The sequence below is a fragment of the Spermophilus citellus genome (genome assembly GCF_964194105.1).
Source record: "Spermophilus citellus genome assembly, chromosome: 8".
NCBI lineage: Eukaryota > Metazoa > Chordata > Mammalia > Rodentia > Sciuridae > Spermophilus > Spermophilus citellus.
In genome coordinates, this window is record NC_138189.1 from 97,885,487 (window position 1) to 97,909,189 (window position 23,703).

A 23,703-nucleotide genomic window follows, 5' to 3' on the forward strand; every position below is an offset into this window, starting at 1 on the left:
AATACTATCTTATCTCAACAGATGGCGAGAGGATTAAAATAATATGCTGTATGTAGAATGTCTAATGTAGTGCCTCCAACATGGCAAGCACTCAGTAAACATGAATACCCTTTCTCCCTCTTCCTCTTTCAGTTGTATCATAGTTATTTATAAACATCTTTTTTCCACTTTCTTAACAGCTTTTATGATCTTCAGGGGCAAGATCTATTCTCCTCAACATCTAACTTAGTTCTTTGCACATAACAACAGTTCAACAAATAGAAGAGCATAAGGAAACAGAAGCTGGGGGAAAGAGAAAATGATCAATTTTTTTGTACTTTATCTAAATGCCCCAGCCCGTAACATCATGTCATAAATAATGACATGCAAAACAAGTCTTTGAGAGTTCTGAGGGCTGGGACTTTACTCAACATTTATCAGTTTCAGTATCTTGATTCCATATGGCTTGTAGACTTTAGATACCTTTGTTTTCTTTAATTGTAGGAGTTTATTTATATTGATATCTTACCTTTGGGGAAAATAAACAGCACTAACCCAGGGTCATACTTCTGATATTTTATTTCCTAACAATTTATTTGTGAGGTTCAAGAGTTGGCTTTGATTTTTAACAAGCAAATCTTGGAGAAAGTAGTTTATAGTGATTGTGGCATAATACACAATTAATATTTTCCCACTAATAAATCATTACAATAATAGAAAATGTAGAAGCTAGTTGTTTTTTAAAAGGTTCACAGAATTCCATCATACACTTTTCTCAAAAATACATTTTCTGTGGTCCATATAATCCTATCTGTACCTTCAATAGAGGATATGAAGTAGTGGGATCATTGTGTTAGGTGGGGTACCCTTCCATATCAAGATTTTTTTCTTTTTTTTTACATAAAGTTTTTACAGTTTCTAATCCCTCTTGTAACTTGGACTTGGAGTTGCATGTGAACATGAAGGAGCTATGATTCCCTTAGGAATTTGGAGCACTGAAGTGGTGTGTGTTGTAATTCTGTATTACCCAGTGAGAAAGAAATGTAAGAGAAAACCACAAGCAAATACCATCAGACAACTGCACATGGAGGCGTGTGGCTTCCATTTGTGTTTTCTCAGATACACTTGAAAAGAAGTAGAAGATGTCACATTGCCTTTTCACCCAAATCCCTTTTGTTTCTTTCTTTTTTTTCTGATATTGTCATTGCCATTTCACAATATTTTGCTAAAATTTATAAAATCCAAGCTGTGTATGCCTTGTAAGGAATTGTTCCTGGATAAAGTATTATATTTTGGGGGCAGTATTTAAGTTTCTATTCATATGTTTTAAATTATATACTAAGCTCCTTCTAACCTAACACTTTAGCAATTCCCATATTTCATGTTTGTGTTCCCATCTAGCCTTTTCCAGATTCGCATAGTCTGACTTGGGGGCAGAGGGAGGACATACACATTCTTTGAGAAATATGTGCATGCGTGTGCACACATGTGGGGAAAAAGTCTTGATTTTACTCAAATGACAATAGAACTGTCATGTTAAGCTGGTAATGGAGCCCATATTGAATAAATCATGCTAAACTTGCAAAATATGATCATCCCCCATACATTTTATCTATATTTTATATGACAAAGATGGTAATAATACAAATATTAATGCTTTACTAGTTTTTTGATATTTTAAGTATATGGTTAATATGTATGAAAGCCTCCATTGTACTCCAGATGATTTATAGTATTAAGAATGCACATAATATAAGTTTGTTTATCTTACTAGAATCCATATTATGTTTTTACATTATCATTTGTGTATTTAAATGGTATAATATTATCTCAAAGTTTAATTTAGTTTACAGTTTTATCCCACTGATATTGAAGAATTTCTATCACCAGTGTTATGCCATGTTCTCTAGCAAATACATTCCTCTTAATACCATCTGAATTAAGGTGAACAACATGTAGAATTTCGTGAGTAATTAAGTTAATCCATACTTGCCTGTATGGAAGCTATTACTACCCAAACCCACTCAGTTTTGTATCTCATTTTCTTTATGCAGTGTTAATACATAGAAAACACACAATAAACTTGTGGGCGTGTATGTGTGTGGGGGGCTGCAGATTGAACCCAGGGCTTCACACATGCTAGGCAAGCATCCTTCCACTGAACTATACCCCCAGTCCCACAGCAGAATACAACAGACACTAGTATGGCAGTATGTATAAATGTGGCTGTATAACCAATGTGATCCTGCAATCTGTACACGTGGAAAAATAAGAATTCATACCCCATTTGAATCAAAGGTATGATATAGGATATGTCAAGATGATTGTAATGTTTTGAGCAACTAATAAAAAAAGAAATAAAAAAGAAAAAAATATATATATGCATTTACTAGTTTGTATTTAATGATAATTTATGTGCATATGATTAAATGGATGAACTAACTGAAGATATCAGCTTTTAGCAGTATATATTTTTTAATTTTAAAAAGTTTTAATGCATTAGAGTTACACATAGTAGTGAGGTTCATTCTGACACACTCATAAAATGCATGTAGCCTCCATTTCACTTACTCCATTTCTTCCCTCTCTCCCATCCCTTTCCTATATTCTATTGGTCTTCCTTCTATTTATTTATTTTAATTGATGCAATATAGTTATATATAAAATTGGAATCCACTGTGGTATATTCATACCTAGTATAATTTGGTCAATTTGATTCCCTAGTTCTTCCCATTTCCTTCCCCCTGTTTCCCCTGTTTCTATTCTACTGATCTTCCTTCTACTTTTGTGAGATCCCCCTTTTTTTAATTCCTTTTTTTCTCCTTAGTTCCACATGTGAGAAAAAAAATTCAGCCCTTGACAATCTGAATCTGGTTTATTTTACTTAGCATGACATTCTCTAATTCTATCCATTTCAGCATATGCCATGATTTTATTCTTCTTTATATAAATGGAATAAAACTGCATTGTGTATGTATATTACATTTTCTTTATCCATTATCTATTGATGTGGACCTCAGTTGTTTTCATAACTTGGACATTGTGAATTGAGCTGCTATAAACATTGGTATGCACATATCACTATAATATGCTTATTATAGTTCTTTGGGATAAAAAAAAAGGAGTAGGAAAGCTGGATTGTGTGGTGGTTCTATTCCCAGTCTTTTGAGGAATCTCTATGCTGTTTTCCGAAGTGTTTGTACTAATTTTCAGTCCCATCAGCCATATATAAGTGTACATTTTAGCCCACATCCTTACAGCATTATCATTATTTGTATTCTCAATGATTGGCATTCTAACTAGGGTAAGATGCAATCTCAGTATACTCTTGATTTGCATCTCCCTGATTGCTATGGATGTTGAACATTTTTTTATGTATTTGCTGACTATTTATATTTCCTCTTTTGAGAAATGTTTCTTTATATTTTTGGCCCATCTATTGAGTGAGTGAGGTTTTCTGGTGTTAAAGTTTTTTTTTCAGTTCTTTATATATTCTGATTATTAATCCCTGTTGGAAGAGTAGCTAGCAAAGAATTTCCCTCAGTCTTTAGACTCTCTCTTCGCAGTCTTATTTCCTTTGCTGTGCAGAGGCTTTTTAATTTAATGCTGTCCCATTTTCTGATTCTTAGTTTTATTTCATGAGCATTAAGAGTCTTATTAAGGAAGTTAGTGACTGCATCAATGTTTTGGTGTGTTACCTCTATATTTTCTTCTAGCTGTTACCTCTATATTTTCTTTTGCTGTTTCTGGTCTAATTCCTAGGTCTTTGATTTATTTTTAGTTGCAGGATGAGAGATAGGGATTTAGTTTTACTCTCTATGTGTGGATATCCAGTTTTCCCAGCACCATTTGCTCAAAAGGCTGTCTTTTCTCCAGTGTATATTTTTGGCACCTTTCCTTAAGGATCAGGTGACTATTTATGTGGATTTGTATCTGTGTCTTCTATTCTATTCCATTCATCTTTGTTTCTGTTTTTATGCCAATACCATGCAGTTTTTGTTATTATAGCTCTGTAGTGTAATTTAAGATCAGGTATTGTGATACCCCAAGCCTTGCTCCTGTTACTCAGGATTAGAAGTCTATCTATCTATCTATCTATCTATCTATTTATTTTGTTCTTTTTAGATATACGTGACAGTAGAGTATATTTTGACTTGTTATACATACATGGAGTATAACTTCCTGTTCTTGTGGTTGTACATGATGTGGAGTTACACTGGTTGTGTATTAATAATGAACATAGGAAAGTTGTGTCTAATCCATTCTACTGTCTTTCCTATTAGCATTCCCCCTTCCTTTCTTTTTCCTTTGTCTAATCTGGTGAACTAAAAGTCTATTTTAAGGTAGCATGTGACACACACACACATGGAATTGAGGGTGTGGGCTCTGGATGTAGACTCCTGGGTTTAAATTCTGTCTACCACTTACAACTTAGATGAGTTGGGGCAGGTTATCTAACTTTTATCCTTCATTTTTTCAATGTAAAATGAGGATGATTGGTTTGACTTGATACCTAACTTAATGAAGCACTTAAATCAGCGTTGTTAAAGCCTATTTGTGTATAAACACTCACATATGTACTTCTCTCATGAATACTCACTGAAACAGTCATAAAGAATTAATCTTATAATTGTTCAAAATATTTGATGTTTTAGATAATTAATTCAATCTGAAAGTTAGGAAATTCATGAAAAGTGATTATCATTGTTGGATATGGTTAGAGTATAGGACCTTCTGTAAAACGAATAGTTATGTACACATTTGTGTGACTGATTCTCCTTTTTTTTTTAACTTTTTAGATGTCAATGGACCTTTATTTTATTCATTTATTTATATGTGGTGCTGAGAATCGAACCTAGTGCCTCGCTGCCTCACACATGCTAGGCAAGTGCTCTACCCCGAGCCACAACCCTAGCCCATGACTCTTCTTTTTTTTTAATATTTATTTTTTTTTGTTGTAGTTGAACACAATACCATTATTTTATTTTTTTTTTTTTTTATGTGGTGCTGAGAATCGAACTCAGGGCCTCGTGCTAGGCGAGTGCTCTACTGCTAAGCCACAACCCCAGCCCCATGACTCTTCTTAATGATAGTGTTTTAATTCAAAATTTTGAATTAAATAAGGAAATTCTCCTTAATTATAGCATTTTAATTCAAATAATTTTAGTGACAGAGTTTAAATTCAACATTTTGTTCTTACTTTGAGCCATCTCAGACTTTTAAAAGGCCTTCTTTTTGTTGGACACATTTAAACCTAGTTAACATAAAGAATAAGACTTTCCTCCCTCTGTAAGTGAAATTTATGGCTTCAGATATTTTTCCCCCTACCCAAATGACCAGTATATTTGCATATTTGTGCTAATTATTTAAGATCTTAAGTCATGTAGAAATCTATTTTAATAATTTACATTTAGAAAAAAATTCTTTTAATAAGAAATACATGGAATTGAGTGTAATTCAAAGATGATACATCCTCAATTGACATGCTCAAATAAATATTGGTTATCATTTTACCTAGAAGAGAGGCACCTTTCTTGAAGCATCATACCTGGCAACATGAGTTATGGAGAATTTTAGAAAAGACACAGTAGGGTTTTGAGTTTTTGAAAGAAATATTATACTTGCCATAAACTCACCACCACGCCTGCCACTTAACATTTGTGTAAGTTGTGCACTGTACAAGGGGGCTCAGCCAAGGGCAGGGTACTCTCTAAAATCACTTCATGCTCTACTTGCCAAGTCATGCCTGGGGCTACCACCATCCAGAGGAAAATCCTCCTTATCTAACTAATACAAAGCCTCAATATGGGCCAGTAGAGCCCTGAAGAAAGTGTATGCAATTTCAGAAGAGAACTAGCTGGTCTTAATGGTGGACATAGTGATCTAAGATAAGAACATGCTATCTGGGAGAAGATGTAGGGTGGACACAAGTAGAGTCCTAGAGAGAAGCCACAGCTGGGAATAGAGTTGGCAAGTAGTAGCTGAAAGTGTGGAAGTGAATGTAGAGGGGAAAGAAAAGCTAGGGGTGAGATTAGTTATGAAGTGTAGAAAGGAAGAGGATTGAGGCAGGAGACCAAGGAAGCACCATCAGATGGAAGCCCCAGAGGAAAGCATTGCCAACAAAGCTAAGGAAGGCACCCAGGCTTGTGAAATACCGTCACTAGGTTTGCAAGTAGGAGGTCATTTAGTCATTTCAGTAGCATTGTGTTTTTTTTTTTTTTTTAAAGCAGCATTGATGTGATTTTAGGAGTGACTTTGTATTGAATGAGGGGAAGATTGAAAAATAGCACATTCTTTCTCAAAGTCTGGAGTCACAGGGAAAAGAAAGACAGGAGCCAAAACTATCTGCCTAGGTTTATGAGAATTTTTTTTCCTATTGAACTCATTGAATTCTGTTTATTTCACCCCCCAAAGACAATGCAAGGTTGATTGATTGATTGCTTTGTAATGGGAATTGAACCCAGGGGTGCTGTACCATTGAGCCATATCTCCAGTCCTTTTTATTTTTTATTTTGAGACAGGGTCTGGCTGAGTTGCCCAGGCTGACCTTGAACTTGCTATCCTCCTGCCTCAGCCTCCCAAGTGGCTGGGATCACTGGCATGCACTACTGTGCCTTTTTGCTATTAGTCTTACTTCTTCTGAACTAGTTTCATGAGTCAACAGATGAGAAATCATAGTGATCCCCAAAGATAGAATTTCTAGCTGAATTCTCATGTATTCACTAGCAGTCCTTAGAAGCCAGTTGAGCACACAGGTATCGGTCACTTTTTGATTGCCAACAGGCTGTTAAGAGAATACTAATTTTGGCCCTGGTGAGTAACAGTTGCAGGAAACCTGCTAATGTATTTATTAAACATTTATCATGTAGAAGGAACAAAACTACACATTAGAATTAAAGCAGATGTGAAAGGAAGTAACTTTTACAGAAAACTCTGGTCTTTTAATTGATTCCTCGAGCTCCCATTGGAGGTAATTATCTTCACTCCATCTTACAGATGAAGAAACTGAGGCTGAAAGAATTTAGATGACCTGCCAGAGGTCATGTGCTAGTACATATAAAACTCCAAGGTCAGTGTTTTTCTTCCCCAGCAAAGAGGATATACTCTCCTTCTCCTGCCTAGGAGGTAGTATTTTAGGGTGAACAAACCTTCCTTCCAGCAGGGTGAGCCAACTTTCATGAAAGAGGAGCTTGTGCTTCAGGAGTTGAAACACAGGAAAGGGCATATCCAAAGGAGGACGAGGTGATACTAAGGAAATTGAGATCTATAACCAAAGTGGGGTGGGCCAGGGAGAGGGGGCTTTACTGAAAGGACAGAAATTTCCTTCAGAAACTCAAAAGTGTCCTGTTTATTTTGACTCCAAGTAGCACCACAGTTGAGCTGCCAGGTAAGAGGTGTTATGAAAGATGTGCTCTAATCATTCCAAACAATATGATCATTTTTGATGTTTATTTGACAGAAAATGGCAGGAGCAAAGGTCACTCTGGGAACAGCAGGTATTCAAGGCTGGCTGGAGGAGAGGAGAAATAAGGCAAAAAGGAAAATTAACTGCAGGTTATAAAGGAATTGGACACAGGCACAGTCACTCTTGATTTGTTAGGAATCAGAGGACCTTTTTAAATGAATTTAAAAATAGGTAACTACTTATGGAAATTTTTCAAACACACTCAAAAAGAAAATAGTACTGTAAACTGACCTAGACACATCACCTGTCACTCAGCTTTAAGAAATACAAATTCTAATCTTATTTCACACATCCTTCCCACTTGTTTATTTTTTTTTTTTTTTGTGCTGGAGATTGTATCCAGACCCTCATGCATGCTAAGCACACACTCTTATCATTTTTTTTATTGGTGTATTTTAACATCATCAACAGTCTTAGAAAAATTCCTTAATATCATCATACCCAGTCTGAATTCAAGTTCCCCCCATTTGTTGACAAAATGTCTTTGTACAAATGCTTTGTTTGAATCAACACCCAAAGCCTACACTGAGCCCTTAATTATTAAAATCCTTCAGTCTCTGGTATTCTATAGTAGTTTCCCTTTTTTTAAAATTTTTCTAGGACATTTGTCCTGTGTGTGTGTGTGTATTCTCACATTCTGTATTGGTCTAATTATTTCCTCATGGTGTTGTTTAACTCATTCCCCTATTTTCTGTATTTTTTCTAAACTACAATTTACATTTAGAGGTTTTATTAAGTTTGTTCCAATATTTAGGAAACATGTTTTAAAGGCACAGTCTACTTTCTAGTTTACATCAGGAAGCACATACTGTTTGATCAGTTAGTTGATTCTGTCAGCAGTGCTGCCAAATGGCTTTTACACCCATTCAGGATTGTTGCCCACAGCTGCTTCTGCTCGGTGGGTCTTCAAATGGGCCCCTGAAGTTTTTTGAGCTGAGGAATGATATGTTCAGAAATGTGCTTTAGAAAAAAAAAAAATGTTCTCCCTGTGTTGGTCTCACTGTGTTGCCTAGGCTGGCCCCAAACTCCTGTACTTAAGTGATCCTCCCACCTCAACCTTCCAAGTAGCTGGCACTATGGGTATGTGCCACCATGCCCAGCGAGAAAACCAAGCTTCACCAAAGCATGTAGGGTGGAGTAGAGTCAGGAAACGTCAAGAGGGGCTTGTGGACAAGGATGCTGGCAGCCAGCATGGGCCGATGGGGATAGACTCAAGGGATTTTATGGGAAATAAAACTTACAGGATTTGACTTGGATCAAATTTGCTGAATCAAATGTGAAACTCAGCTTTTAGGCTGGGAGGAGTGGTTGTGTATTTAACAAAAGTGGGAAAGTCTGTAATCATGATCCTCTTGCAGCAGAAATGGAGAAGTTTGGTTTGAGAAGGTTGAATTTGGGCTAACAATGGTCTATCTCGGCTTCAACATCTGGTGAGTAGTTGAAAATACAGAACTGTAGCTTGAAAAAGCGTTGAGGACATAAGTCAAGTTGAAGCCTGGGGGGGTGTATTTGATAGCTAATGAAGGGAAGTTGAGTGAAAAGAAAAAAAGTTGAGGCACAAATTATAGCAATCAGAACATTTATGGGTTTTGTCAGCCCTTTCTCCCAAAGCTCCAGTTTATTTGGCTTAGCCCAGGATCGATCCTTGCCAGGTCCTACAGGACTAGACGAGCAGTTTCCCTTCCATATCTCAGCTTTCCTTTCCTGATGGAGAGCAGTGCCCCTGGGAGCAGTATGTATTTTGCCTCATATTCCTTTATTTCTCCCAAAACCAGACTATAAAAATAGGATTTCTCTGCTCCCTCTTCATTCTTCCCACAAATCTAATTTCTTTTTTTTTTTCTCTAACCTATTTGTTATATTGGGAAGTTGGTGGAATTGCTGGGAGAGAAGATAGTACATTTAAAGGAGGGAATGGTGCTCTTGTCTTTGAGAGTCAGTGAATGTGTTGGGAGATTCTGGGGGGAAGTCAAAGGGAATGGTCATGTTGTTTTGAGGAAAAGGACAAATAGGGCCAAGTTGGGGAGCAGACAAGCAGGTGGGTAGGTTCAATGTTATGTTCGCTCCACAGAGAGAGAGGAGGAAAATAAAGAAGAATCCAAACATGCAGGGTGTGGTTGTTGTCAAAGCTCCTAGTAAGAGCTTCTGATCATCTTAGCCACCAGCCAAAATTAGGAAGATCCAATGTACATTGGAAGTTTGAGAAGCATATCCATGTCCTGAGATTCAGATTCTCTTAAACTCACCTGACAGGTGTAAGGGATTTTTTTCATTCCTTCTGAATATCTCCTTGGGCTTTAAAGGACATCTTGCCTTTGTCTTTGTGTTGTGCACAACTGCATTTCACAAAATGCATACTGCTCAATAAGATATTAGAAATGAAGCAAAAAAAATCAAATTGACCTTCAAATTATCTTAACCTTTGTAAGAAGCCTGGACAAAATTATGTTGGACTGGTGTATTAGGAAACATGTTGAAATAGATTATAAATTAAACCTAAGATTTAATGATGGATGTATCTCTGAATACATATCAAGACATAAGAGTGTTGCGGATAGCTTACACCATGAGTTGTAAAATCACAGGGGCTACTATGGCCACATGGAGAGCAAGATGATACTTTCTTTCCACAAAAGGAATGTTTAGAATTCCAAGTCTTTCACCATGGAGTTCATTTTGTTTGACCTCTTAAAAATAAGTATAAAAAATTCAAAGTTAATCAAAGAAAATTTTTGCAATCTCTTAAAACATTTAGAGCAAATAATGATGCTAGGAAGAATAGACCCTTTAGTTTTGATTGGCAGGAGAAGCGATGTGACTGTATTTAATTTGTATTGTGTTAGAAAAGAAAGCCAGAGTGAGTGTCCCTGATCCCCACTGTTTTATAAGCCCTTCACTCCTTAACATCAGTCTTACTTTTCAGAGTTCTTTTTTAATGTTTGGATTTTCTAAATTTTCTTCTAGTGCTAGACCCACTAATTGCTTCCTTGTGGCAGCTGCTTATGATTTAAGATTGACCATGGCCACTTATAGTCCCTCATTCAGGGTGCAAGCAGACGTCACAAAAGACCTTTGAGTTACTGTTTCACTCCAGAAAATGTCCAGAAAATAATAGCTATAAAAATTAGTTTTCTAGTAAGTAAAGCTGTTTTTGATATTCTAAATTTTGCTTTATATCTACCCCCTTCTGCTTGGTCACTTTTAATCTTCAATGTAAAATGAAAAGTGTAAAGTCTGAAGCTATAAATCTGTTTATAGCTATAATTCCCTTCCCTGGCTTAGCAGAGTTTGACACTATAATAAACAGCTCTTCTGCAGCAACATCAAATCTGGTTCTTCTATTATTCTTTATATGTTTCTGCTTTGAACAGCAGAAAGTTTTACTGCGTTCTTTCTGTTTCGATTCAGCAAGAATTAATTGAGCACCTACTTTAAGGTAGAGGTAACTAGGTGTTTCTAGGACTTGAAGTTCAGTCTTGTTTTATTCATTAAAGTAATGTGGTGAAAACTACAATGAAGTTTTTGTTTTGTTTTCTTTGGCAATGATTCCTGAACAAAGGAGGTAAACTATATTAAACTTGCATAGTCTGTTTCCAACCATCACTCGGGACATATTCCAAGACTCCTTTGGATTTAAGGACATCAGTATGTTTACTCTCTTCATCCTTAGATCATTGTATTTTTCAAATAAAACACTAAATTTTCAATCATTAATACTATTTGCAGTATTGTTTTCTGCACATTTAGATACCTGTTAAAAATTAGCGTCTCAAATTCAATTTCTTTATAAGTATATGGTTTGAGTGCACATCTCGTTATACCCCTGGCCAAGTCAGTAACAGATCTAAGGAGTAGGCAGAAGTCTTACAATCAGTAGAATTAGTTCTTATATTTTAGTTATGCAAGAGAAAAATTGGATATTCCATGTTTCTTCCTCCCTGGGACACTGTGAATATTTATAAAATGATGTTTGCAAGAGTGCCTGAGCCCTTCAGAAAGAAGACCAACATCAGACCAAGGCATTGCCCTGTGTTCTCAGAGAACTGCTGGGGTGGGAGATCCTGTTTTATTACTTTTTGAAAGAATAGGAAAAATATTCTTTTAAAATATGGGAATTTTATAGTCTATTTGGAAATGCAATAAAGATGTCCTCTTTGCAGAAATTAAGGAAGAATAGTGGCTTCAGAGTGGTGGTGGCACAGTGGCTGTAATGTATCATCTGTGCACCTCTTACTTGGTAGTGATGACAGTTCTCTATCTCTGTGTCTCCTTCTCTGTCTCTGTCTCTCTCTCTCTCCTATTTTCAATTAGACCATCCGAAGCTACCAACACTTTGGATTTGAAATACAACCCTAAACACGGATATTAAACCTGATATGATTCATTTCGCTCTGAACTGCTGCATTGGTCTAGATTGAACTGACTTAGGCCAATGCTCTTCTGCAAGTTCACAGAACTGTAACTGTTCCAATGAGCAGGACCTACTCAAACCATGTTGATCTGCCAGTGGCCTCCCTGTCCAATCAGTTAGATGGTCTCATTGGTTCTGCCTCAGAAATGTCTCCCAAATCTAGAACTTGCCACATGTCCTCACCACCATAACTTAATTCAGACCTTTACCATCTCTCTCCTGGACTAAAGTTACAACTTCCTAGGGAGCCCTAACACTCCCTGCTCTGAGTGCCACAAAGCAAAGCAGGCTTCATTTCATCTCATCTCCTCTTGTTAAATTGAAGACAGAATCGGACCAGACACCTGGGTGTAGTTGATCAGCCTTTCTCTTTTCCACTATTCCCTATCTCCAGTCCCCACTCCACTTCTGTTCTTACTGTCCCAACCTCTTTGTCTTTCTCTGATAACACGGTATCCTTCTCACCCTGAGACACACCTTCCCATCTGTCTGAGCACTCCTCCCAGGCTCCCTTAACTCTGGACAACATCACAGTAGCACCTTTCAACTCCAGTTCTCCTACCTCGTCTTCTCCATTCTCCCACAACACGGTGTTTATCCCATAGACTAAGACTTGACTTATATGTCCCTCCTCCAGATTCCTGTATGACAGCCATAAATGCTTAGAGAATCTGACTTGCTTGTCCTCATAATTCTACAGTAATGAAAAGATTAACCAGAAAAAAAAATTGTTAGATTTCTAGCCCAGAAAAATAAACTTATCTACATTTTTCTGGGCTAGAAATCATAACCTCACTTCTATCCCATCAGCCCTGGCTGCCAAGAATTCCTAGGATTTGCTCCTATTCTCTTTTTTTCTAGCTTTAGCAGAACTAGCAGAATTTGTTTTCATGATTGTTATCTTAAAAATTAGTCCCTCTTTACTTTTTCCAGTTGAAAATAAGTAAAATTTAACAAATAAAAAAAAAGAAAAGAAGTAAAATGTATGGTTCTAATGAATACAAGACCATTTTGGGGGATGCTCAAACCATATGAATCTCTCTCTCTGCCAGTTGCATTTCAGTTTCTGTAATGTAGATTAAAATCCAATATTTTCCTGAGTGTTATTCATTGTACTTCTTTATGCTTTTAGTTTAGTTTTCCCATTTAATTGAAATAGACAATAGAGAATGGAAAAATAGCTAAAACATTAGTTGTTGGGCAATAAATAGATTTGGGAGACTAGAATCAATATAGGCCAAGACCTACATCAACAACTTGGAACAAACAGAAAGGTACACTATAATTGCTGAATTTAAAGTCTTTTGAACAAGAGCTACTTTGAAGCTTGCCTCCAAAATTTATAGAGTGTGTCAGTAAACCAGTTAACTGAGTACCACATTGTTAACACTAACAATGCTCTAAAAGAAATGTTCCAACTACTATCAACACTAATAAATATGAATGTTACTAGTACCTTTTAGAATTTATGTAATGAGACCTAATTTATGCATAAATCTATCTAGAAAAATCATTTCAAATTTTTTATTTATTAAAGTGTGCTTTAATACATCTTTTATAGATCAAATTCCAACATTCTAGAGAAGACAAGAAAGTGGGGAATCCCAAAAGAAACCTGATATAAATCTGTGACTCACAGCCTAGTTAGTTACGATACTAATTTTGCCTTATTTCATCTTTTCATTGATCTCAACTTGGTTTTACCAATAGTTAACCATCCAGACATTGACATTGTTACCCAAACAACAAATACATCTGCTAAGTATTAGATTGATAAACTTGGTGTTGTTGGAAACAACAAAATGCCATTTACTGATACACTGTAAATCAATTAGAGTTATTAATTTGTATTGGTCTCTATCCTTTAATAAATAGTAATGAGGTTTTTTTTTAAAATTAAAGACAAAGCAAAACTGAAATCATGATCTAACTAAAGTTAATAATCAAAGAACTCTCTCTTTTTAAAAAATTTGTAATGTTTTGGCTTAGAAAGCAACCACAGCTCCCAAATTTTGAAATGTTGTTTACAAAGGTGGCCCACTCTGGTCTTCAGATTAAATCCAGGTTTCAGTGAAGAAATTCAACTCAGAAAGAAAAGTGGGATTTCAGTCAGAACAGAAGAAAACACCTGCTGTTAATCCCACACACAAGTGGGGGCTGAGTGTCCCAAGCAGCCACCACAGCTGTGAGTGGAGGTTGACCTCGGCTTGGCTTCTGTCTTGAGCTGGCAGGTGTCAGGACGCCATGCTGTCTGCTCAGAAACACCCGCCCTTGAAGCAGCAGTATTTATTGCTCAGTTTTGAGTGCAAGATTTCATGTGTTCGTGAATTAAGCGTCCTTGCTCCAGGCGCTCCAGCTACAGAGCACTAGTTGATACATGAGGCTTTGGTCTTGGTCATTGGACTTTGAGAAAAGGAGCTGCTTCTGTTCCCTACTGTAAAAAATTTTTTTACAGAAAAGCCTTAGAACATGCCTTAGAACCTCACAGAGTGCTTTTGGAAGGCTTGGCCTCTGAAATCTTATTAGCAAAAGCAGGCAGGGGAAGAGGGGGAAAACCTGGGTATAGTCTATATTAAAAGCTGACCTTAAAGTTGTTGGACTTCACTAGGAGTCATTTTTCCTGAAGGCCAGTAAATTGTGCTAAACCAGTTTTTTTTTTTAAGGACAGGGACAGACCACATCTTTCTAAATCAGCCTCTCCCACTATATGCTCTATCAGTACTCAGAACATTGGTGAACTCTTTAGAAACATCCAACAGATGTGTGTAAAAGTCAAAATAGAGTTCAATGACATGCAACTTAAATCAAGACTAGAGTCTTCATTCTATTGCATAAATATGATGGTAGGAATCCCCTCACTATTCTTTTCCTTTGCTCTACCAAAAATATAATTCAACTTAAACATAATTAATGAACATTTGTATGTGTTAAAATTACCAAGTAAATTCCTTAGTTTTACAGACAGTAGGTAGACTATAATTTTTACTTACAACTTGATTTATTGAAAATATTAATAAAGATATTAAAATTTTACTGAAAACATTAAGAAAAATAATTTTCTCTTTTAAGAAAGAATAATTTTCTCACTTCCCTTTTTTCAGTGATAAAATAATTTGCAGATAAGAGAGAAAGGTTTTTATGTTTTTTCCCCATGTTTTTTTTTAATTGGTACATTATGTTTGTACATAATGGTGGGATTTATTGTTACATACTCATACATGTATTCAATAATGACCAATATCAGTCCCTAGCACTGCTCCCCTCCCTCCCCCCTACCACACCCAGGTCCCTTTCCTCTACTGATCTGAGTGAAAGGTTTTTATCAAGGTCATCGCATGGTCTAGCTTCCTGTCACCCTCCGGCTCTCCTTGTTTTCTCTCATTTAGACTCTTGAGGTCTTGGGACCAATGTCCATGGCAGTGGGGAATGTGCAGTTGGGAGGCATTTCAGAAGGCAAAATGCTGAGGGCAGGTACCAGATACCTGACATGACTCAGAATGCAGTTCTAGATCTGTGTTCAAGAGCTTTAGTTTATAAAAACCCCAGCATTTGAAGTCATGAAGACTGGATTAGAAGCCTGACAGACTCATAAAAGGCCTAACATAGATAAGATTTGAGTTTCATTTGGGACGTTTATATAAGGATTATCATAATAAGTTCTGCCTTGCATTGTGGGAAAGATTAAGCAATAACAGGTGAAAGTTCTTTGTCAATGTAAAATAAACAAAATATGAGACCTGATCTGTTACTCTTAATTTCATGATAACCTCTCAGCTCTAGCTAGAGTAGTTCCTCTGTGACTGGCTCTTAGCAGAAGAAAGTATTTAGATGGAATATTGCTATGTGCCCACCTGCAGAGGAACAGCAGGGGAAACTTAAGATAGGGGTTAGTAACCTTGACTTTACTTCCTATCTGAGCTTGACCTTGTCTCCCCATCCTGCTACAAACAGCTGAGAGATTAAAGGTGACTTAGAAATGCTCCAGTTCCTTAGGCTGGGCTGAACCACAAAACATGACTTCATATTTAAGAACTAGAGAAGACAGCATAAAAATACCTCTAGAATGAGTATTTCCCATTAGTGCTTTTGTTCAAAGGCAGAGAAAATCTCAAAGTGCCTAAAGAATAGACAGCTGCCCACCAAAGAAGAAATTTCTGAAAAGAGACATACATGTATGGTCGCCTGATTGATGACAAAGGTAACCTAGTACCTCAATGGGGAAAAGAGGCCTTTTCCTTGCATGGTGTTTGGTTAATTTGATATCCACTTAGAGAAAAAAGCATCCTAACTTTATCGCCTATCATTTACAAAATCAGTTCCCAATGAGTTCAAATCCAAATATGGAAGATAAAATAATGAAGCTTTTGGTTTTTAGACTACATGTAGAAGAATATCTTCTTGATATTGCAGTAGGCAATGATTTCTTAAGTGAAATACAAAAAAGAAAAAGACAACTATAAAGAAAAAAAGTTATACTGAATTTATTTAAAATTCATTTTAAAAACCCTTTAGAAAATATAAAAGCAGTACACAGAATGGGAAAATATGTTTGCATTAACATAGCTGATGAATGACTCATTCAGAGTATGTAAAGAGCTCTACTATATATCCCTACCCATCTACATACAAATGCATGGCATATAATATGTAATGTGTAATGAACTATAGCAAAGCAGTAGAACAATAGAACAAGAGAAAAAGATGTGGATAGTTTAAAAAAAGAGGATGTAAAATGGCCAATAAATGTATAAAAAGTGGTTCAACTTACTGAACCCAGAAAAAATACAAATTTTTTAAAAACCTGAAATTATTACACCCCCATCAGAACATATAATGTGAAAAAGATAGAAAATACCAAGTATTGATGATGATGTGGAACAACTGAAGCTCTCATACATTGCAGATGAGGATGTACATTGTAGAAGCCACTTGGGAAAGCTATTTGACAGGACCTACTAAAATTAAACACGTATCCTCCTATTACCAAACAGTTCCACTCCTAGCTATATACCCAACAGAAATGAATACAACTTTTCACCAAAAGACTTGTATGAGGCTGTTTGTTGTAGCACTATTTTTAATAGCCCAGCACCTCTAACCTTCTGGAAACAAATGGGCATCAACAGGAGGATGAATGAATGAATTATGCTATATTCATACAGTGGAATATTAGAAAGCAGTAATAGCCATCTACAACTATGCACAAATTATGAATAAACTGCATACACTTTGATCAAAAACAAGCAGACACTTACTGTGTGATTTCACTTATATAAAGTTGTCAGTGGTCAGAATAGCAGTTAACAAGTGGTACAGAGTAATGACAAGGACATGTGACAACCAGAGCTTCTGACTTGCTGATAGTGTTGTTTCTTTAACTGAGATCTCCTTGCATAGGTGTGTTCAGTTTGTGAAAATCCATTCAACATACCACATTCTGATGATGAAACATAGCTGCATGAATGTCTACATACACACACATATTGCCATTTTCATATTCCAGTTATAATACAATTATAGTTCAGAAACCAAAATTTATTGAGAAATGTCATTGACATCTGTATCTTCATGCCCTTTGTATATATCTTCTACTGACCTGATGGATCTATTCAAGCTGCAATTGTTTTTTCTAAATTACACTTTTTTTTCTCCTCTCTCTGTTTTTTTTTCAGGGCCCCCCTGGTCCAAAAGGTGATAAGGTAAGAAAATTCATGACAAAAACTAATTTAGTAGAAATTCATATTGGCATGACCCTGTACTATGTTATATTTTGACCTTTTTAAGAAGTATCACATATGGATTTTGGCTAAAGCTGTCATCTTATCTTCCAATTATACAGGGAGAACAGGGTGATCAGGGACCTCGGGTAAGTTGTACTTTTCCTATTCTGGGCAGAAAATTAGTTTCCTGCTCCAAACTTAATGAAAGTACCCCACTGTCATAACTGCCCTCGTGCTGCATGATTTAGTAATGACTGACACAAATACCACAGTGCTTGTAAGTGAAAAAGCTTAATAATGACTAATGTATATATCTTGTGCATTATCTTAACCTGATGCCCATGAATAAAACATTCTGCAATAATTAGACCACTGATTAAGGGGCAGCATCACTTCTAGCTGTCCTCAGCAGCCACCTTCCCAATGACTGTTGGGTCCTTTGGGTTTGCATGCATTGTTTTGCAACATAAAGGCCATGTGGTCTTTTTCTTAAGTTAAACTTTACGTGTTATTGCATAAATGTGCTTTATTATAGATAAAAATATTAATGTATTCTACATATTTATTCTTTATCCTGTGTTGGAATAATACTTATTTGTCTGATTTTCTGCATATTTTTAGGCAGATAAAAGGTGTAACATGATTTAGCATAGTGGGAGGAAGGTCAATCTTTTATTCTTTTCAAATATGGCCCTTTAAACCATTATAACCAATGGTGAATGCTTTGTTGTTACCTTGGTAGTGCCAAGTCCTCTGCTTCACATCTGTGCCTTATTATCCAAATGTTCAGACATACTGTTCCAATGATGTAGTGGCTCTGTTCAGACATACCTTTCAATTTTCTCATGTCACTATGCACAACAGCAAGTAATTGGTTGAAGAGAGTAATTTTTTTTTTTTCCAGTGGAAAGCACATTTGAAACTTTCAGGTTGAAAACAGAAACTATGTAGTCTTTCTGTAAAGTGTACTGTGTTTAGTTAATTATTGGATTCATTTATACTGCATAGAGCTTTCAGGAGTTCATTGGTTTGTTCTTTGCAAAAACTGCAGTTGATGCAAACCTGAAAGTTTTTTGTCTTCTTATCTCCTTGTGTTTCTTGAACAAGATAGAGGTTACGTTCTGATTTACTTTTCTTTTTATCCTTCATTCTTCATATAGAAATACTGATTACGCCTTGGAGAGTTTTCAGGGTACTTATTCTAGCCAGTGATCTTAATGGTCAAGAGCGTAAACATCATGCTTATCTACTGCATAGAAGGGAATGGAATAAATCTCCCATCACTTGAACTGATTAGACATTAGCCAGTTGCTCTGTAGGTGATGATCATTTCACAAGGCGTGTCTCCACGTATTGATTATCATTTCTTTCTACACCCAATGCCAAAATCACTCAACTTGCCTTTCCAGGTAAGAGGGAAACTGTTTCCATTCTGAGAACTCTTCTTTGGCAAAGGAAGTGAAGGGGTGGTTCGAAGCTTAGCTGTCATCAGTCTGCATGCAGTTCTCGTTTTCAAAAAGGTGTGTTGGCTTTCATCGTGACCAAGAGTGATGATTGATTATAAAGCTAGGCCAAATTTTCAGGATGAAACTTGAAACCTTCTGAAATTCACCTGGTTTCATGTTGCATTACAAACTAAGACTTGGACTTGGTTCCCTGAAAGTTTGTTCAAAGTTCATGAACTACTTTGACAAACCCAGACTGCCTTTCATACAGATTTCAGCCAGTTTTCACACCAACTGGGGCCAAGTTTCACACGATTCAGGGGCCATTTAGCATTTCGGGTGAAAAAGTGGCAAAAAATCATCCTATTTTCTCCAGGATTTTACTTTGTATTGAAGGAATTTGGATTTAATTCATAATGCAGGATGAATCTTCATAGGCAATATCCTAAATGTCCTGGAAGGCATATGTGAAAGAGAATGAGAACCCACTGAATTTACTCATCTTTCCCCAGATTCCTAATTTAGAAACAAAGCAGGTCACATTCAGTGCTCTTAGAATTTTATAAACATTCCTTTCTAGTAAGATAATATTTAAGGTAGTGTTAGCTTACTTATCGGGAAATTTATCATGTAAAGATAGTAATGTGAAGATTTCATATTTCCAGAGAAGCAAGAGTAAGTTAGAACTGGAGAATCTTCAATTTCAATGAAAATTAATTATCCTATCAATCATTAAGGCACACTGTTGCAATTAGTGTTAACTGGAGACTCTTTTTTATTTTAATGCAGTCTTTGTATTTGAATACCCCATCCATTTTCATCCTATCACAGATTTTGAGTTCTACCTTTTGTTTCGAAGGATTTATTTCTTTAACTTAGCAATATGACCCTCCAAACTCCAGCTTTTCAGGTTTTTGTTAAGTGACTTTCGGTAGTAGATCCCTTACTATTTCCTTAAATTTATATAAGGGTTTTTTCTTTTGTATGTTTCTCTTTGGCTCTTTAAATGCCAAACAGGGGTACATTAAGCCATAATGTGTGATCCAAAACAGAAAAACTCAAGGGTATGATAGAAACGAAGAATGAGAAACTATTTGGAAGTAGATACATATTAAGGCATATATGTGTTGAACGCTATATTTCAATTTACCGTGCATAATATCATGGAGACTGTGAGTCCATTTTTTCTTTCCTCTTCTATAACCACCAAATCCAACCTGCTATTATCTCATACCCTTGATTACTGCAGAAGTCTTCCAATTAATCTTCCTGCTTCCACTCTTGACTCTCTATAATCCGTTTTCTCCACAGCCGCCAGAGAGATCATTTTACATTGTAAATTAGATCGTGTTACTCCCTTTTTAAAACCTTAGAATGAAATCCAAGCCACTGTGCTTGGCCTCCACAGACCTTCAAGGTCAGCCCTTGCCACCTCTGCAACCTCAGGTTACACTAGCCCTTCCCTGTCCCTCCCCCACCTGCCCACCATCCTCCATCTACTTGCCCTCCCTGTGTTCTCCAGGCACATCATAGTCAGACCCAACTCAGCAACTTCCCACTTGCTCTTCAGTCTTCTTGCAATTGGTTCTTCTTATCATTTAAGGTTTCATCTCAAATATCACCTCCTTGGGGAGAACTTCTCTCACTGCCCAATCTGAATCTGAGATGATCCTATTTTGTTTATTTATTCCCTTACTTGTTGTCTGTAAAATTTGCCCCTCCATCCTGAGAACATAAACTACAGAAGAAGGACCTTATCTCTCTTGTTCGCACCATCTTCACATAGAAAAAAGACTTCATGAATATTTATTGAACATATGTATAAAATATTATTAAATCATTTCTGCCCTCAAGAAGCTGCTAATCTCAGGAGTGCCTCAGTAAAACTATGTGATTATGTTGTGTGCCTTAAGTAGCTATTCCAAGAGATGCTAGAAAAGTGAAAAATTTTCCATATTAAGTTATTATGCTGCGGAAGAGAAGACGCTTGAGCTAAGACTTGATAAATGGGTTATCTTTAGAGGACAAAATGAAGAACAAGACATTACACATTCTAGGGGGAGGAAATAGTTTAAACAAAATTATAGAAGTAAAAGATCGAAGGATCCATTTAAAGAACAAGAATATTCTATTTTTTAAGAAAATAGGTTAAATATTGAAAAATTGTAATCAGGCTGATTAAATAAAGTGATATTATAGGGGTATTTGAATATCTAGTTAAGCAGGCAGTACAGAACCACTGAAGATATTTTAGTACATCATTTGATGTGTATTACCATTGGGTTTTATTACCAAATATTCTTTATAAAAATCTAATTGTGGTGGTATCTATTGTAAAATGAAATTGGGAAAGATTGAAAGTAGGGTGACCAAATAGACCAGGAAACTATATCAGTCATCCAGGACAAGGTCTGAAGAATCCAGGCTAGAAGAATACTGTCTGGTTTTCAGCATGGAGGTCACTTGAAGGGATAAGCTGGTTCATCATGGAACATCAAGCATCCCTGGAGACAAGGGGGCATGCTGAGCTGAAAACTTAGTATCAAAGTGAGAAGTTCAGCAATGGGGAGGGGCCAAGTTGGACAAGCAAGCAAGAGATTCTGAATGGGTCACCAAAATATGGAAGAAAACTCCACTTTCCCCACCGGAGCGAGGGTTTGAGTTTATTTTTTCTCACATAATAACAAATATGGAGAAGACAACTGGTGATGTTAGTTATATAATTCACGATGTTACTGTGAAAGTCTCTGTGAATCTCTTTGCCTTTCTCTCACAATTGCAGGAAGAAGGCTGCTTCAAGTCCACTCATCATATCTGTGTCTATATTAGCAGGGTGGATAAAAGCAAGCAAGCAGAAATCCCCCCATGAATTTCATAGCAGACTTCAGCTTATGTCTCATTGGTCACACTGTCACAAAGTTATCCCCAAATGGAAGGGACAAGGAGAATGAGATTTGAAAAGGAAAGCCAGATCATCTCACTGATACAGTTTTCCATAAGTGCCAAGCTAAGGCCTAGACACACAAATAAGGAAAATCCAGGGATGGCCTTTGTAGAAGAAACTTGACGAGAGAGAGATCTTAAAGCAAAAGGCGGGAGATGGGTTCATTCTCTATTAGATTTTCACCCAGAACCAGTGACCCTGGGTGAAGGTTAAATATTTTTTTAAAAACTAATCTCAGGGAGAAAAATGGGAAGATTCCATTTTAAAATGTGAAAATTCATACTGGAACTTGGATCTAACTGGATTGAGTAGCTGAAGTTAAAAAAGAAGATAAAGATAGGTTTGAAGTTTCCAGCTTTCTTACTTCATAAAATCAATCAGAAGAAAATCCAGAGGACAAATGATAGTTGGATGAATTTTTAGTTATATTTAATTTGTGATCTCGGTGAGATAGTTCACTGTGATATTATAGCAAAGAGAAACATGATACTGGGTTTCTGAGGTGGCGCTGTCACTGGAGATGACAGTTACAGAACTGAGCTGTCCCTGAGTGAGAAGTGAAAGGCTAGGGTCAGAAAAATGGTGGGAGGAAGAGTGAGGGGAGGAAGTACTCTGCCTAGGATGGATCCCTTGGAAATATCCATATTTGGGGAGTGGGACTAGGACAGGTTGTCAGCAAAGACAGGGAGCATTCAGAGGTAGAACCAGGACAGTGCAGAGTGTGAATACTGAAGAAAGAACTAGTTTAAAGACACGTGGCCAACAGAATAGTCTTTATAATTTTTAAAAATTATTATAGATAGGGGTAAATCTATAGCCCCAGGAATGAGGTCCATAAAAAGCTTCTGGGTTGGTGTTTGTAGTCCTGGGATATGCTTTGTTAAGTACTGAGAGTAGAGAAGTCAGATGACATGAAGTTAAAAGGTAAATGGGAGGCAAGTTGACCATCTTTGAACACAGTTGATGGCATATGATTTAATGTGGAAGAAAGTAGGCTAAGGCTTTGGGCATCAGCTTTCTATCAGTCTCCTCTGAGCCAGTTTCAAGCTTACAGTTGTAGGTATAGCATAGCAATCATAAATATCAATTGGTTTTATTCAAGACTATAAAATTGCAGTATTAGATTTCTGCAGATGAATGAATTATGGCATTAGAATTGCACTTCCCTGCTCAGTTCCTAGGGAGATGTCATTACAGATTTTTCCATTAAACTTTGATTCATTTTTTTTTTGCACACATCACACTTCTGCAGGTAGGTTTTAAGCCTGGAGGATGAAGATGGTGCTTTATCTGTGCCATCGTCACCAGCCCAGGCTTGATTTTCTTCATCTCATCCTCACAGCTTTGCAACATCAAGTTTAGAAGACTATGATGTGGTCCTATAGTGACTCGTAGGGGCTGAATGACCTGCTGTCAGGAGTTGTAGGGGATTCCTAGACTGAATGGAAGGTGGGCCTAGTAAAGAATACCTTATCTAATAATTGTAATTTCTTATTACTTAGTCTTACCGCTTGGTGACTACCTTTGTTGACAAGTTTTAGACTTCATCTCTAGGCCTTCAACAGTTCAGTAAGATGGGATAATAGGAGAAAATTAGGAAGTGTAGATGCTGTGAGTGAAATGACTGCCTCCATGGGTTGGAGTCAGGCTGGACAGGGATCAAATCCTAACTTTACTACTCCCTGTCATTATGGTTATGATAAGGATTAATAAAATGATGTGTGAAAAATCTATAATGG

The 23,703-nt window shown here is 36.6% G+C and overlaps 1 protein-coding gene across 2 annotated transcripts in view; it reads left to right on the forward strand.

The window, feature by feature from the left end:
* COL25A1 (collagen type XXV alpha 1 chain) overlaps positions 1–23,703 on the forward strand; it is a 453,131-nt gene that overhangs the window by 281,737 nt on the left and 147,691 nt on the right. For both annotated transcript variants that reach the window (XM_081304125.1, XM_081304126.1), the window contains exons 5-6: positions 17,528–17,554; positions 17,695–17,721. In XM_081304125.1, coding sequence (XP_081160251.1) covers positions 17,528–17,554; positions 17,695–17,721 — 54 coding nt within the window. The remainder of the gene's footprint in view (positions 1–17,527; positions 17,555–17,694; positions 17,722–23,703) is intronic.